General features: G+C 53.2%; 2 protein-coding genes across 2 annotated transcripts; both read right to left on the bottom strand.

Annotated features, from left to right (window-relative positions):
• Positions 1 to 4,590: 4,590 nt before the first annotated feature.
• HOXD9 (homeobox D9) lies at positions 4,591 to 6,772 on the bottom strand. Its single transcript, XM_004426654.3, has 2 exons — positions 5,887 to 6,772; positions 4,591 to 5,539 (listed from the first exon to the last, which is right to left on the bottom strand). The coding sequence occupies exons 1-2, from the start codon at positions 6,668 to 6,670 to the stop codon at positions 5,298 to 5,300; spliced, it is 1,026 nt and encodes a 341-aa protein (XP_004426711.1). The 5' UTR covers positions 6,671 to 6,772; the 3' UTR covers positions 4,591 to 5,297.
• A 3,324-nt stretch (positions 6,773 to 10,096) lies between these two features.
• On the bottom strand, positions 10,097 to 12,901 carry HOXD10 (homeobox D10). Its single transcript, XM_004426655.3, has 2 exons — positions 11,947 to 12,901; positions 10,097 to 10,599 (listed from the first exon to the last, which is right to left on the bottom strand). Exons 1-2 carry the CDS (start codon positions 12,899 to 12,901, stop codon positions 10,322 to 10,324), a joined length of 1,233 nt encoding a protein of 410 aa, XP_004426712.2. The 3' UTR covers positions 10,097 to 10,321.

The following is a 12,901-nucleotide window of genomic DNA, read 5'->3' as shown; positions in this document are numbered from 1 at the left end:
GCTGCGACCGGCGAGGCGGGGTTGCGGCAGAACCTTACACTTGGGGTAGGCAGGGAGGCCACTCCCAGGAGGCTGCGGAGCAAATGACTCCCTCCCCCGGCCCCTGGAGCAGCCCCGCAGAAGTTGGCCGTGGCTTTTGCGCCTCTGGACACGCGGGCGCAGGCAAGGAGCAAGGGCAAGCAGTGTAGACGGACACTGAGGAAAAGGACCGGGCCATACATTTGAGTTAGGTGCTATGTAAGTGGTGTGATTAAAGACCACTAGTGTGACCCTCAAACTTGGCATTATCAAAGCGAATCTAAGCCCTTCTTTTCCAGCCGAGAGGGCTGGTGGAAATGAGATGTACATTTACCCTTGACGCACTGCACGCCTGGCTGAGGCTCCCAGGTTAATTGATATTTAATGGAAATCATGCCCATGAATATAGTTTCCATCATTTCACCCTTGATAGACGTCAGAACCGGGCGCAGGGGGGAGGCTGAAGAATGTGGGGGTAGGCATTAGCATTGCTGAGGGAGTAAATAGAACAGCGGACAGAAATGTTCCAAGGCGGGAAGCAGGACTCACGCTGGGGTGGGTGGTATTTCCTCGGGCAGGACGCGGCTCCCGGGTCTCGGCCCCGGCGCGGAGCGGGCCAGGGCAGGCGGTGGCCCCGGGCGGAGCGCGGGGGGCCGAGGCCCGCGAGTCCCCCCATGGAGCGTTCGGATCGCGCCGGTTCCAGGCAGCTGCAGGCGGCGCCTATCTCCTGCTAACGATTCTAGTTCGTTCGCCAAGCCTGCGAAATTGCTGCCGAGAGAGCGGGCGCCGGGCTCAGCTTAAAAAGTTACTAATTTCTCCAAAAGAGAAGGCTCATCCTAGCTTGTGAACGATGAGGAAAAGTCCCGAATCAAGTGGCAAGTCGAGTGTGAATCCGCAAAATATTCCTGATTCTGGAAGATCACTCTAAAGCCGCTTGGCTTACACCACCAACCGCCTTCTCTCCCCCACTTCTTTTTTTCCTCTCTACTCCCGTTTTAATATCCAATAAATGTAATAGGTCTCTGATGAATGCGTTTTCCCTCGCCTACTTGGCCTTTACCGTGGGCTCTTTGGGCGACCGAGCCCCCTTTCTTGGGGGATAATCCATTGTTGTAAGGGCGCCAGGCCCACCGGCCTGGGGCACTGTCCTCGGAAACACGCCCCGAGCCCACCGAGGACGCTCCCGCTAAAGCTAAAAGACACCGCGCCGCTTTTCACGCCCAATGCGAATGTCCAAAAACCCCAGACGGCCCCCAAAGGCGCAGCAGGCGAGTGATTTCAACTACCCCTCACTCCTCGCGGGTTGGCCCAGCCTGTGAGTGCGATCCTGAAGTCAGCCCGGGTGGACTGAATATCATATTTTGCAAATGGAAAAAATAAGGTCGAGATGGAAAGGCACAAACGAGACAATAATGTCTGACCCCTTCAATTGTTTCTACAGGGAATGGCTGGAAATGGTTAGGGTAAACGCATTGCTAAGGAATCTCCAGGTGATAAAGGCATACTTTATATAATTTTTAAATTAGTACGGAGTGCAGAAGACTTGTTGTTGGGGTGGTGGAGGGGAGGGGTTTTTGCTGATGTTTTCTGCCAGTTATCGCCAGATAAAACGTCTTTTAAATGCGAAGGCGAACGAAACCGATTCTGACAGCTAATGATTTGTACTTCAATCTTGCAAATACCCAATTAAAAGAGTATTATTTTCAGTAAAGCCTTGGAACTAACTTTGTAATTGTGCCTTTTTATTTCACTGTTTGGCGTGTGTGAGTGCGTGTTTAAACTCGCGATATATGAGTGGGTTTTGGAATGGAATGGGGAAAAAGAAGAGCGAGCCCAGATCTCAATAATTCAAGGCACCTTCTAGAACAGTGTGATTCCTGGGGGCGAAAAAGAAACACAAACACTACAAAATTCATTTCTACACATTCTGGCCTAATTAAGAAAACATTACAACATAACATTTCCTCTTGGGACAAAACCGATTTTTTTTTCAAGCATTCTATTTATAATCTGAATGGGAAAAGAGCACGATTAACTTAGTAAATAAAGATCTATGCTTTTACACGTTTCTGTTTTGATAGAATGCATTAACTTACCATAACGTTTTACAGTTTCAGCTGCGCCATAGTCCAAATTTTCTGAAATCCTGACTAAGCCAAAATTTTATACCTAACACACACGGCTGGAGAATGTAATAGTGTACATTGCTTCTTTTGGTTAAATTTATCCTAATTTGGAATTAAAAATAAGATTGTAAATATTTTTAATCAAAACCTTCCTCCGCAGCAACTCGAGCTTTACGAGATCACAAAGTGGAGCAACGGCGCTCTCTAGTGGCCAAATGCCACCTCGAGCCGACAGAGCTTAACTTGCCTTTATTCGACTCAAACCAATTCCAATCTTGTTCTTTAGTTTGACTGGCGCTTGGATCGCTGACACTAATAATGCTTCATCCCTTTGATTGTCAACAAGTCAAGTGCAGCAAACGGAGGCTCGTGAATGCCAAAGATAATTGTGCTCCCAAGAGCTTCCAGTAGCGTCTTTTTCAAAAGCTTCCAGTCCTTCTTTTGCCAGACACAGTAGGTCCCAATTCTGTACTCGCCCTCAATTATAGGACCGGCAGGATTTAACAAAAATCAAACCGTCTATCAACTGCAACAGGCTTTTTTTTAGAGGAGCCAGGCACTTCGAAAACTGAGAAATTGCAGACATTACTTTTGTTAATTTTTGTCTTTTAAAGCTGTTACTCAGCATTAAATCATGAATATTTGCTATTTTAACTTCGTAATTTTAATGCTTCAGGCCCATTTCTCCGGGCACTGGGGGACGGGGCGAATAGAAGCCAAATGAAAAGCTTTCTATTGGATCTCTGAGTGGCTGTCTGGAAAGGCACTGTTGGGGTGTGTTCATTGGAACTTCCATGCACAATAAATGAGATTTTAAATTTCTATCAGAAGTCACAGAGTGAAATGAATTGACTAAGCATTCCACCTGAGTTTTTTAAAAAAGCAAAGATTTTAATCAACTTAGGTGTTTCCTGCGAGGTTAATCTTTTTTCTTATTTTCAAAAATGCTTTCCTCCAATTCAGCTGTAATGATTATATTTTCTATAAGCAAATAGATATAATTTCCAACAATATTTTGGGGGTGAAGTTTGGAATGGACGGCAAGATAATTTTGTGAAAGGTATTTAAGTAACTTCATCTTTTCCGGGCGCCAATGCAGCTGGGAGACCCTGGGCCTGAGCAAATGACCCAAGATCGATAACACTCCCACCCCCAAATAACAGGCCGATTTTTTTTTTAAGAACGAGCTAGACCGGGGCCATAGTCAAATATTATAAAGAGCCACCCACTCGAGGCTACTCCTAATATCCAGCCTATTTTTAAAATCAGAAATACACCATCTCCTCCTTCCCACCCTCACCCCCATTTTTATTTCCTAGGTGCTCACACCTCACCAGGGGCTCCCAAGCCCCCGCCTTCTTGGTCCAACGCGGGCTTGTTTATATTTTATTGTCCAGATTTTAAGACCCAGTTTTGTCTGCATTTTTCCTTTCCTCCCACAAACACAAACATCAAAATGAGATGGTTTCAAAGCGAAGCGCCGGGCCTGTCGTAAACTCATTACCTCCAGACGTCTCGCCGGCTCGATGGCTTTATGACACCTTGGCTCTTCCTGTTTTCAAAGAGCCCTAGGTATCGGGTTGGCCACAGGGGCGGAGGTACGAAGCACCTTCTGCCAGATCTGGGCCTTGGCTTTCCCTCCCGGCCCCCCTCTGCTTTTCCTTCAAGTCCCCTCTTTCATCAGGATCCCCCAAAACTCTGCCATCGTCCCCGCCTTCCGCCCAGCCCAGGCTGCCGGGCGCCGCCGCCTCTCAGGGCCTGCAAAGTCTGTGCTGGGCCCGAATCCTCACTTACAATGACCTTCATTTTAGCCTCTGAATGCAGCCCTCAGAGGGCCTAGCTGGGGGCTAAACATGCACAGAAACGGTGGGGTGGGGGAAGGGGTAGTCGGGTGGCGGGAGCTGCCGAGGAGAGCCTTGACCATTTTGATCTGCTAAGGTCACTTTGGGGCTCCTGTGGGGAGGGGCGGAAGCTCACAGGCTGACCCGCTCAGCCCTCCCGGGCCAGCAAGCCCTACTGAGCTGGAGGAGTTGTTCCAGAGTGCAGAGTTGGCCTGTCCCTTGTTTGGAGAGGGGAGTCGATGGCTGGGACTCCATGAGCAGAGGAAGACGTGGGGTGCGGTGCGCCAAAGCCTGGCTTCTGGGGCCCGGCTGATCCACTGGGCACTGCTGCGAGGCTGACCCTGGGCCCAGGGCACGGAGCTCAGCAAGTGGCTGGAAGCAGGCTGAGGGAGGAACAGGGCCACCAAGGGCCCCCCAAGGGTTGTGCCCTAGGCTGGGTCTGCCCACACAAAGGGGGACTCAGAAGCACATCAGAGAAGACTTTTCAGGTGGAAAGGCCCCTGATTTTTAGCAGTGTCTCCCTCCCAGGGATGGGGGAGAAGTCCCGCGAGGGTGATATTTTGCGGGGAGAAAGCAGGCACACAGGCGTTCAGGGCCAGCTCTGGGCTCCATTTGATCAGGTCAGCATTTATTGATAGGAAGCAGTAACATTTACAACTGGTCCTCAGGTAGGAACCCAGAGGGCCTACACCCGCCGCCGCCCACGCGAGCTGAGCCCTCCCTGGGAGAGAGCAGCTCCCCCAGCCCACTGAGACTAAACCCCCGACCCACCGGAGGCCCTGAGCTTCTCTCTCAGCCTCATTCCAGGTCTCAGTGCAGGGCCCACGGGCTACCTGAGGAAAGGGGGCTTTCATAACCGGTGGGCAACCTGGCCAGGCCTCGGCCTGGGCCGGCCTCCGCACTGTCTCACTCTGCCTTCATTCTTGGAAGTGGGGTGCGCTTGGCCCCCGCGTGAGCAGCGCTGGGGGCTAAACTACAGCACTTTTCAGAAACATAGGGGACATTTACACAGGAGAGGGCTCCTCAAGCCAGCGTGCACTCACAAATATAGCATTTCCTAAGGAACCATCGGGCAGAAAAGGGAGGGAGCGGGATAGGGCAAAACCCCAAAGCCACTTGGTTTCTCCAACACATAAGCGAGCAAATACAGAGCCCCCCAAATACCTCACAGAGACCAACCACACTGTCACTTCTACCTAAAAAAGGGGAAACAAATGTCCGAATCGCTGGAGAGTTTCTGGAAATCAAGCACCCACAAAGAAAAACCCCACTGCCTTTGCACAGCAGAGCGGTCAGGCCGGCGCGCGCCGGGTCAGTCTCCTTTAGGGCATTTCTCCTTGCTCATCTTTTTCATTTTCATCCTACGATTCTGGAACCAGATTTTGACCTGTCTCTCTGTGAGGTTTAGAATTCTTGCCACCTCGTAGCGCCGGTCCCGGGTGAGGTACATGTTGAAGAGGAATTCCTTCTCCAGCTCAAGCGTCTGGTATTTGGTGTAGGGACAGCGCTTTTTCCGGGTGGAGCGAGCGTGGATCCAGTTTGCTGCGGGGTTGTCTATGAAGAAGGGGATTTGAAGAAGGGGAGCGGGGGGCGGAGGGGAAGCAAGGTGAGACGACAGGGTGGGAGAGAGAGATCGTTAAATTAATTTCACCAAGGATGGCCGCTTTTCACAACTTGGGGGGAATTATCATAAAAAGCCTTAATGCCCGCGCTCTGTTTACCGTACAAACCGGGCGCCCAGGGTAGGTGGTTATGGGAAGCTTTTTTATGGATGCGTGTTGCTCGCCCAGGCTAGGGTAGGCGTCTAGACGTTTTTATAGGTTAGTAAAACTATCAGTTTTGCACATTCGAGCCTTACAGGTTTCAGCAATAAATCAGAGGGCAATTTCTTTTGCACTTACTTGGGTCAAGTTGCTGCTGCGGCGGCTGCGGATGCTGCTTCTCCTCCTCCTTCAGCGGGCAGCCGGGGCTCGGGTGGTCGCTGCAAGCCGAGGGCTCCGACGAGCCGCCTGCCCCGGACCCGGACCCGATCCCTGCCCCGGGCCCGGTTCCCCCAGCCGCTGCTGCCGCCTTGTCCCGTAGGAACGAGTTGCAGGAGAACTCGGGGCCGCCGCTCCCCTGGGACTCCCGGGCTGCGGAGCACTCAGTCCGTTTGGAGGAGGAAGACGAGGAAGTGGAGGAGGAGGTGGAGGTGGCGGCAGCGGCGGGGGTCGGGGCTGCTCCGGTTTCAGGCTTAATCCCGTAGTGGCGCCCGTTGGGTGGGCCGCTGGGGCCGGGGCTGGGACCAGGGCCCGGGCCACCACCGCCTCCGCCACCGCCGCCGCCTGCGCCGCCCGGGAAGCCGGGCAGCGGCTCCATCCAGGAGCGCATGTAGCGGCCGGGCTCGGAGGCGGCGGCGGCCAGGGGCGGCGGGGGCACGTACGGGTGGTAGAGGCCGCTCATCGCCGCCGCCGCCGGGGGCTGGGCGGGCACCGCGGACCACGAGGCGGAGAACACGGCCGATTTGGGGGCAAAACTACACGAGGCAAACTCGGCGGCGGCAGCGGCCGGGCTGTCGGCCACACCTGCGGGCCTGCCCTGCGCGCCGGGCCCCGGAGGTCCGAAGCGCGCGGCGAACACCTCGTCGCCCTCATGGCCTATGAGCGAGTCCACGTAGTAGTTGCTGAGGGTGCCACTGGAGGACATTTTGAAGCGCCGTGCGCTCCCACCCAAGGTTACACTGCCCACCGCGGCGCCGCTCCCCGCCGGCGCCCGAGCCGCCGACTAGTTCGCAGGCTGCAGCCTCCACCATTGGTCGCGCGGCCCACGTGATCATATTTACCAATACCGGGAGTAAATCAGTCCGCTAAACTGGGGGCTGCTGTGATTTAAAAAAAAAAAAAAAATCATCAACATAAGCGCCGCAATTAGAGCCCGCGGGCCCCGGCCCGTGCGCCGTGCTCGGCCCGGCCTGGCTCGGCCAGCCCGCCGGCGGCTGGGACCACACGCCCGACCGCAGCCGGAGGAGGCGCTGGGGACTATTTGTTCGCCCTCTCTTGCCGCCCTCGGTCTTGCAGTGTGGACCCTGGCGCCGCCGCCCGGGTGCCTGGACTCTGAGCTACCGGCCGTGCGTCCTGGGCGCGCCAAGCGCTTGGCCAGAGCCCGGGACAGTCGGGGGCGCGCAGGGCCGGTTGCGGGCCCGAGGCAGGCCGGCCTTCAGAGGCGGCCCCCTGGCGCCCGAGGGGAGTTCTTCTCCCTGTGCCTCTCTCCCTAACCAAAGCCACCCCCTCCCTACACATACCCACACACACACGCTCGCTCACAGCTTGTCGTGTTGTTTAAAACAGGTGGAAGACCTCTGTAATGATATTATGCCTTTCAATAAAAATTTTATGAGGTGTATTTGATTATAGATTAATGTGTCCCTAATAAAACGGACGGATGGAGCAGCTCGGAGGGCCCCCTCCCCTTGCCACACTCACACACGCCCGGGCAGCCACACACAACCCCGACGTGAGGCTGAGCACACGCCACGGCCCGAGGGGCGAGCTGGGGCGGCCTGGCCCGCTGGCTGGACGCGGCGGCGGCCTCGGCCAGGGCTTCAGTGTGCCCTCGGAAGGGCCGGCAGGCTGGCAAGTCGGCACCGTGCGGACAGTGGCGGCCAGGATGCCTTGTCTTCTCCAGGGCTGCGGGAAAGACCCTGGAAGAGAACACGCCATAAGGCAGGACCCACAGGCTAGCGCAGGCCTGCTCCCGCCCGCCGCCCCGACTCTGCCTCAAAGAGGCCAGCGGGACTCGCATCTGCCCGGGAAGGGCCAAGTCGCGTGGGCCCCACTTGGAGGTCTCCAAGTGGATTCCAGAGATGTCTTTAAAATGGCCTGGTCCTTGGGCTACTCTCTTCTGATTTTTTTTTTTTTTTTTTTTTTGCCTCCAGAGGTAAGGCTAGGCAGCCTTGAATCTGAGGGAAATGCCCATTGTCACTCCCAAATCCATGGTACAAAGCCTCGGAAGCCCGGCTGGGAGCCGAGACAAAAGCAGCCCGGGCGCCGGCGGCGGAGGATGTATTCCTCGCTCTACAAGTTGCCCAGCGCACCCGTGGAGGGCTCCCAGCCCACCTCGAGCCCCGGAAAGGAAAGAGGGAAATGGCTACTTATGGCCTGATTGATTGCCTTTGCCAATGGCTTTCTGATTTTGTTCCAGAGGAGCTGCCTTTGCCTGTAGCACGGGTTTTCCTCCGAGACATGGCCCCCTGTCAACAACTAATGGCGCTCCCCACATCGCGGGCAAACGGGGAAGTTAAAATTGCCCTCCTTCTCCTGCCCAACCAATGGGGGTCTGGGCAAATCTACTCCTGTTCCCAACCTGGCATTGATTCCAAGCCGTCTCTTTCCCACCCCTAGGAAATGGCTCCCCTAAAGAGTTCTGTCTTGGAACTGGAGAAGGTTCTTGGTTTTCAAGAGGAAGTTTAAAACTCTGAATGAATACTGAGTCTCCCCAAGACTCCTTGGGTGAGGGCTCTAAGGCTTAGATCCCCTAAATACACTGTTTTCAGGAAAAAAGTAAAAAGAAAAACTGAAAAGGTGTTTTGTGAAGCTGCTTGAAGCTGTTGGAGACCCTTTGAAACTGCAGCACAACCTGGGGTAACGAATTCTCTGTCAGCTCTTCCCCCCAAGGCCTCTCTTCCCTTCTCCCTGGCAGGACTAGATAAGTCCACACTCTCTCGGGCTGAGGATCCTGCAGTATATACATATATATACTGGTGAAAGCTGGCTGAAGTTTTCAGAGCCCTGGCGGCAGCTGGAACATTGGACTTCATGGGAAGTCATGTTCATTTGCAAATTCCCTTTCAGTCACCCTTTGTACATTTTCTTTCCTCCCAGATACAGTGGCTCCAACCAGCATTTTGTAATTAAATAGAGGGAAGATTAACTGGGAAAAAATCTTTTCTTCCTTTAAAAAGATTTCATGTGGGCCACTAAAAGGTAATGACTGAGCATAAAATCCTTCCTCAAAGAAACCAAAGCAAAGTGGGATGGGAAAACTCACCCATCCATGGCTTCGCTGTGGCCTGGCTGTCTTGCGCTGGGGGTGGGGGTGGGGGTGAGGGAAGGGGGGGCAGAATTGGAGCCGAGGAAGTGCTAAGCTGCTGCTTGTTCTTGCTCCTGTAACGGAGGCCCGGTGGCTTCCAGGTGGGCAAGACTGGTTTCAACCCAGCCCCTGACGATGGTACACCTGCCAGAAATGGTCAAGACCCCGCTGAAAGCACTAAAAATAACACAACCAAAACCAAAGAGAGGAAGACACACAAGTGGGGAGCTTCGAGGAAAAAGCAGCGTGGGCACAGGCTTACTTACCAGGCTCCGGCTGGAGGGAAGCTAACACTCACTGAGAATTCAATTATGTTACTATCACGGAGGGAGGAGGGGAGAGGACTCCCCTTCTTCGAAACTGTGAAAACAGCACACCCAAGCTGGATTATCACTGCCCCCACCACTGCCAAAATTCAGCACCCTAGGCCTCCTCCAGCTTCTCTCTCCCATCTCCCTTCCCCTGCTCTCTGTCACCCCCTCAACTGCCCTAAACAAGCAATTTAACAGGAAAATAATCTCACCAAAGGCTTTCATTTCCACCATAACATATTTCCATTTCAGAAAGCAGAGGGAGCAAACTCGTTTCCAGAGTTTATTGCATTATACATGCGACCAGAACATGCACAGAAAGGACAGGTTGCTGTTGTACTTCTACCAAACCACAGATGCACCACAAGGGAAAGGCTACAAGGCATAAGTCATCACTATTCCATCTCACCAAGGACAATTGCTAAATTCATTTGCGAAAAGATACATTGTAATGTGCTTTTTTAGTCCCCCTCCCCCCAAAGCTTGTGGGTTTTCTTAATCTTTTTTAAATATATATGTAATTTAAGTACTTTTAAGTACTGGATGTATTCAAAACGCCATGAGCTCATGGACTAACCACACACACAGACCTTTTGTGTTAGGAAAAACATGAAAAAGTCACATTGCTGGATGGGTGAATGGACTGATGGATGCTCTACTGTTCCAATAAGTTAAGACTCAAATGAAAATGCGCAGTAATAGTTACCCTGCATTACGATGAAAAAATAATAAATTACACGTGCTAGATTTTTAATATATATATATACTCATAGGGATTACAGATCACTTGCAGCACGAACAGAATGACCCCAAAGTCACATTCTAGCAGGAAAAAAAACAAAACAAAACAAAAAACAAAGAGCAATGAAGGTTTTGTTTCCGCCTTCCCAGTCCTCCAGCACTCGGCCCTGGAACGCGGTGCCCCGTCTCCGATCTCGGCCTCCGAAGGGCCTCGGACCTAAGAGAAGGTGAGGTTGGCGGTCAGTTCTCGGATTCGGTTCTCTCGGCTCATCTTCTTGAGTTTCATTCGGCGGTTTTGAAACCAAATCTTGACCTGCCTGTCGGTGAGGTTAACGCTCTTACTGATCTCTAGGCGGCGCTCGCGGGTGAGGTACATATTGAACAAGAACTCTTTTTCTAATTCCAGCGTTTGGTGCTTAGTGTAAGGGCACCTCTTCTTTCTGCCACTCTTTGCAGTGAGCCAATTGCTGGTTGGAGTATCAGACTTGATTTCCTCTAACAAAATTAAAGGGAGAAGAAGAAAAAAAATCAAGAATTTTTTTTTTCTCTCATTCTGTTCAAATGTACCCTTGGCCATGACCCCACTGGCAGCCAGGCCGCTTTGAGAAATGCTGGTATTAAACATTGCTCACGTGAGGTGGGCCCTGGAAGGGATTTGTAATTGATGCCAGATTAGTTTAAATGCCCAAAATGACATAATGGGCGGGTACTCTTGCCCTCGTGTCAGGGTTCTCTCTCTCAACTTTCTGACCTGCACAAAACATTAGTACAACAGTGAACTTTCAGGATCTCCCCAGCAACATTCTAAGTGGTCAGCTCAGAACAGGGCTGGAGTGGAAGAAGCAAGCCTGGACAAGCCTACCAACCCCACTGCTGCCTCGGGTCCCCAAGTCTGCCACTTCTTCCTCACTTCTCCTAGGCAGGCAGGGAGCCCCACAACCAGGTCTATAGGTGCCCATTTTCTTTAGAAAGACAACCGAGGAACCAAGTACACCTTCTCCACCCTGCCTGGGCATTGTTGTATCCCCCAGAATTTCCTGAATTCTCATGTCTTCTTGCCCTCACACAAAAGCATTCCCCCAGAAATGTAGCTCCTTACTGTGGCCCACCTCTGGGTACTAGGGGAGAGGCTCAGGGGCAGAGTTCCTTCTGAAAAAGCCAGAGCCCCCAGCTCTCTGCCCTCGCCCAGCCCTAAGGCTGGCCCTGCCGGTGGGCCATGCAGATTCCATTCTCCCCAGTTCAGCCTTTGCCCCCTTTGCAAACAGACTGCAGAGCTTGTGGCACTTTCCCCAGACAAAGCCAAGGTTACCTATCCCCGCAGAGGCAGGGAGCCCTGTTCCCCGGCCCAAGCGCCAACCAGCCCAGCCACCTCCTTCCCCTTGCCACCCCCAAGCTCGTACGATGCGGGGTGCATACACTTGAACACAAACACGTTGCCTTGGACCACCTTAAAATCATCATTGGATGAAAGGCAAAGCTGGGACTGCAAATCTGAGCGGGAGAAAGGAGGTTCTGGGGCCGTGTTTACCAGCCGCAGGTCTCATTTGTGCTCTTTTGTTGCATTTCAGGTCTAGCTCAGGAAAAATAAACCCAGCAAGCCTTTCCTCTGCCCCGGCGCCATCAGCATGGGGCCAGGACTAGCCAGGAGGGCCAGGGCAGCAGGGAAGAAGCAGGAACCTTCTCGGGACTGAGACCGTCCCTCTAAAAGCCAGGAGAAGCAGCACCTGCCAGTCGGCCCGCCTCGGCTGCCCAGGCTCGGCGCTGGGCACCCAGGCGTGCTCCCTCTCTGCCGGGTTCCCAGGCTGCGCGCCCCGCTGGGGTGGCAACTCTGCTCATACCGACCTTTGCTTTCCTTCTCCTGTACTTCGGGACTGGACACGGAGACCTCAGCCAGGCAGCTCCTCTCTTCCGGAAGGCCACCCTTGGCCTCGGGGCTCTCCACCTGGGAGACTTTGGTGGACTCCTGGCCGCTCGAGGGCTCGTTCATCTTCTTTTCCATCTGCAGCTGGGCGGCCGAGAGCTGCGGCTTGGCCGCGCCGCGAGGGTTGAGCTGGAGCATGACTGTGGAGCTGCCTTCGGGGCTGTTATTGTACTCTTGGGTTTTCCCGGTGGCGTAGGTCTGACTCAGTCTAAAATATCCAGGGACAGGAACCTCGGGGTTCTCAACGGGACAGGACTCAGGGACCAGCCTCTGGTACGAAGGGACCTCAGCAGAAATGAGTTTGTTGCGCTTATCAGAATACATGCAGCAATTGGATTCTTCCTTAATGTTGGTGGTGAAGGAGCAAGTAGGGACTTGCTGTGTAACAGGTTGCTCTATTCGACAAGATCTGTTCGGGTCTGTCCAACTGTCTACTTGAGGTATATAAGGATGCACATTCATACCCATATTTTGGTGGTTCACTTCTCTTTTGGCCAGAGACGGGAGCAGTCCACAGGTTTGCATTCCATAGGTCCCCATGTCTGCGCTAGGTGGTGGCATGTACATGCTGGCGCTGCTCGAATAAAAACTGTCACTCCTGCAGGCACTGATCAAGGAATCTACTAAAAAAGTATTAGCAGCAGGAGAGCTGTTGGGAAAGGACATTTTGGGGAGGAATTTGAAGAAGAGAGATTGTGTCCTTTGTAGGCTGACATCTCTAGGAAAACATTCCCCGTGTAATTGTGGATGCCTCTGCCGACCACATGACAACCAAGCCAATGAGATTTGAAAATGGCCTTGAGCCGCAGCCTCCTCGCAGGTCACGTGCTCCAGAGCCCGGCCGGCCGGCCGCGTAAGCACGGACAACAGCGACAT

The sequence above is a fragment of the Ceratotherium simum genome, chromosome 9 (assembly GCF_057802395.1).
Source record: "Ceratotherium simum simum isolate JZ-2026a chromosome 9, ASM5780239v1, whole genome shotgun sequence".
Classification (NCBI taxonomy): Eukaryota; Metazoa; Chordata; class Mammalia; order Perissodactyla; family Rhinocerotidae; genus Ceratotherium; species Ceratotherium simum.
The sequence above is the reverse complement of the archived record's forward strand: the minus strand, read 5'-3'. Positions and strand labels throughout refer to the sequence as shown.

Excerpts from the sequence above, each read along its gene's own strand:
- HOXD9 (XM_004426654.3), bottom strand. The coding sequence starts at position 6,670 with ATGTCCTCCAGTGGCACCCTCAGCAACTACTACGTGGACTCGCTCATA. Across the intron at positions 5,540-5,886 it reads GCAGCAGCAACTTGACCCAA|ACAACCCCGCAGCAAACTGG; the intron begins GTAAGTGCAAAA and ends CCTTCTTCATAG.
- HOXD10 (XM_004426655.3), bottom strand. The coding sequence starts at position 12,901 with ATGTCGCTGTTGTCCGTGCTTACGCGGCCGGCCGGCCGGGCTCTGGAG. Across the intron at positions 10,600-11,946 it reads ACAGGAGAAGGAAAGCAAAG|AGGAAATCAAGTCTGATACT; the intron begins GTCGGTATGAGC and ends TAATTTTGTTAG.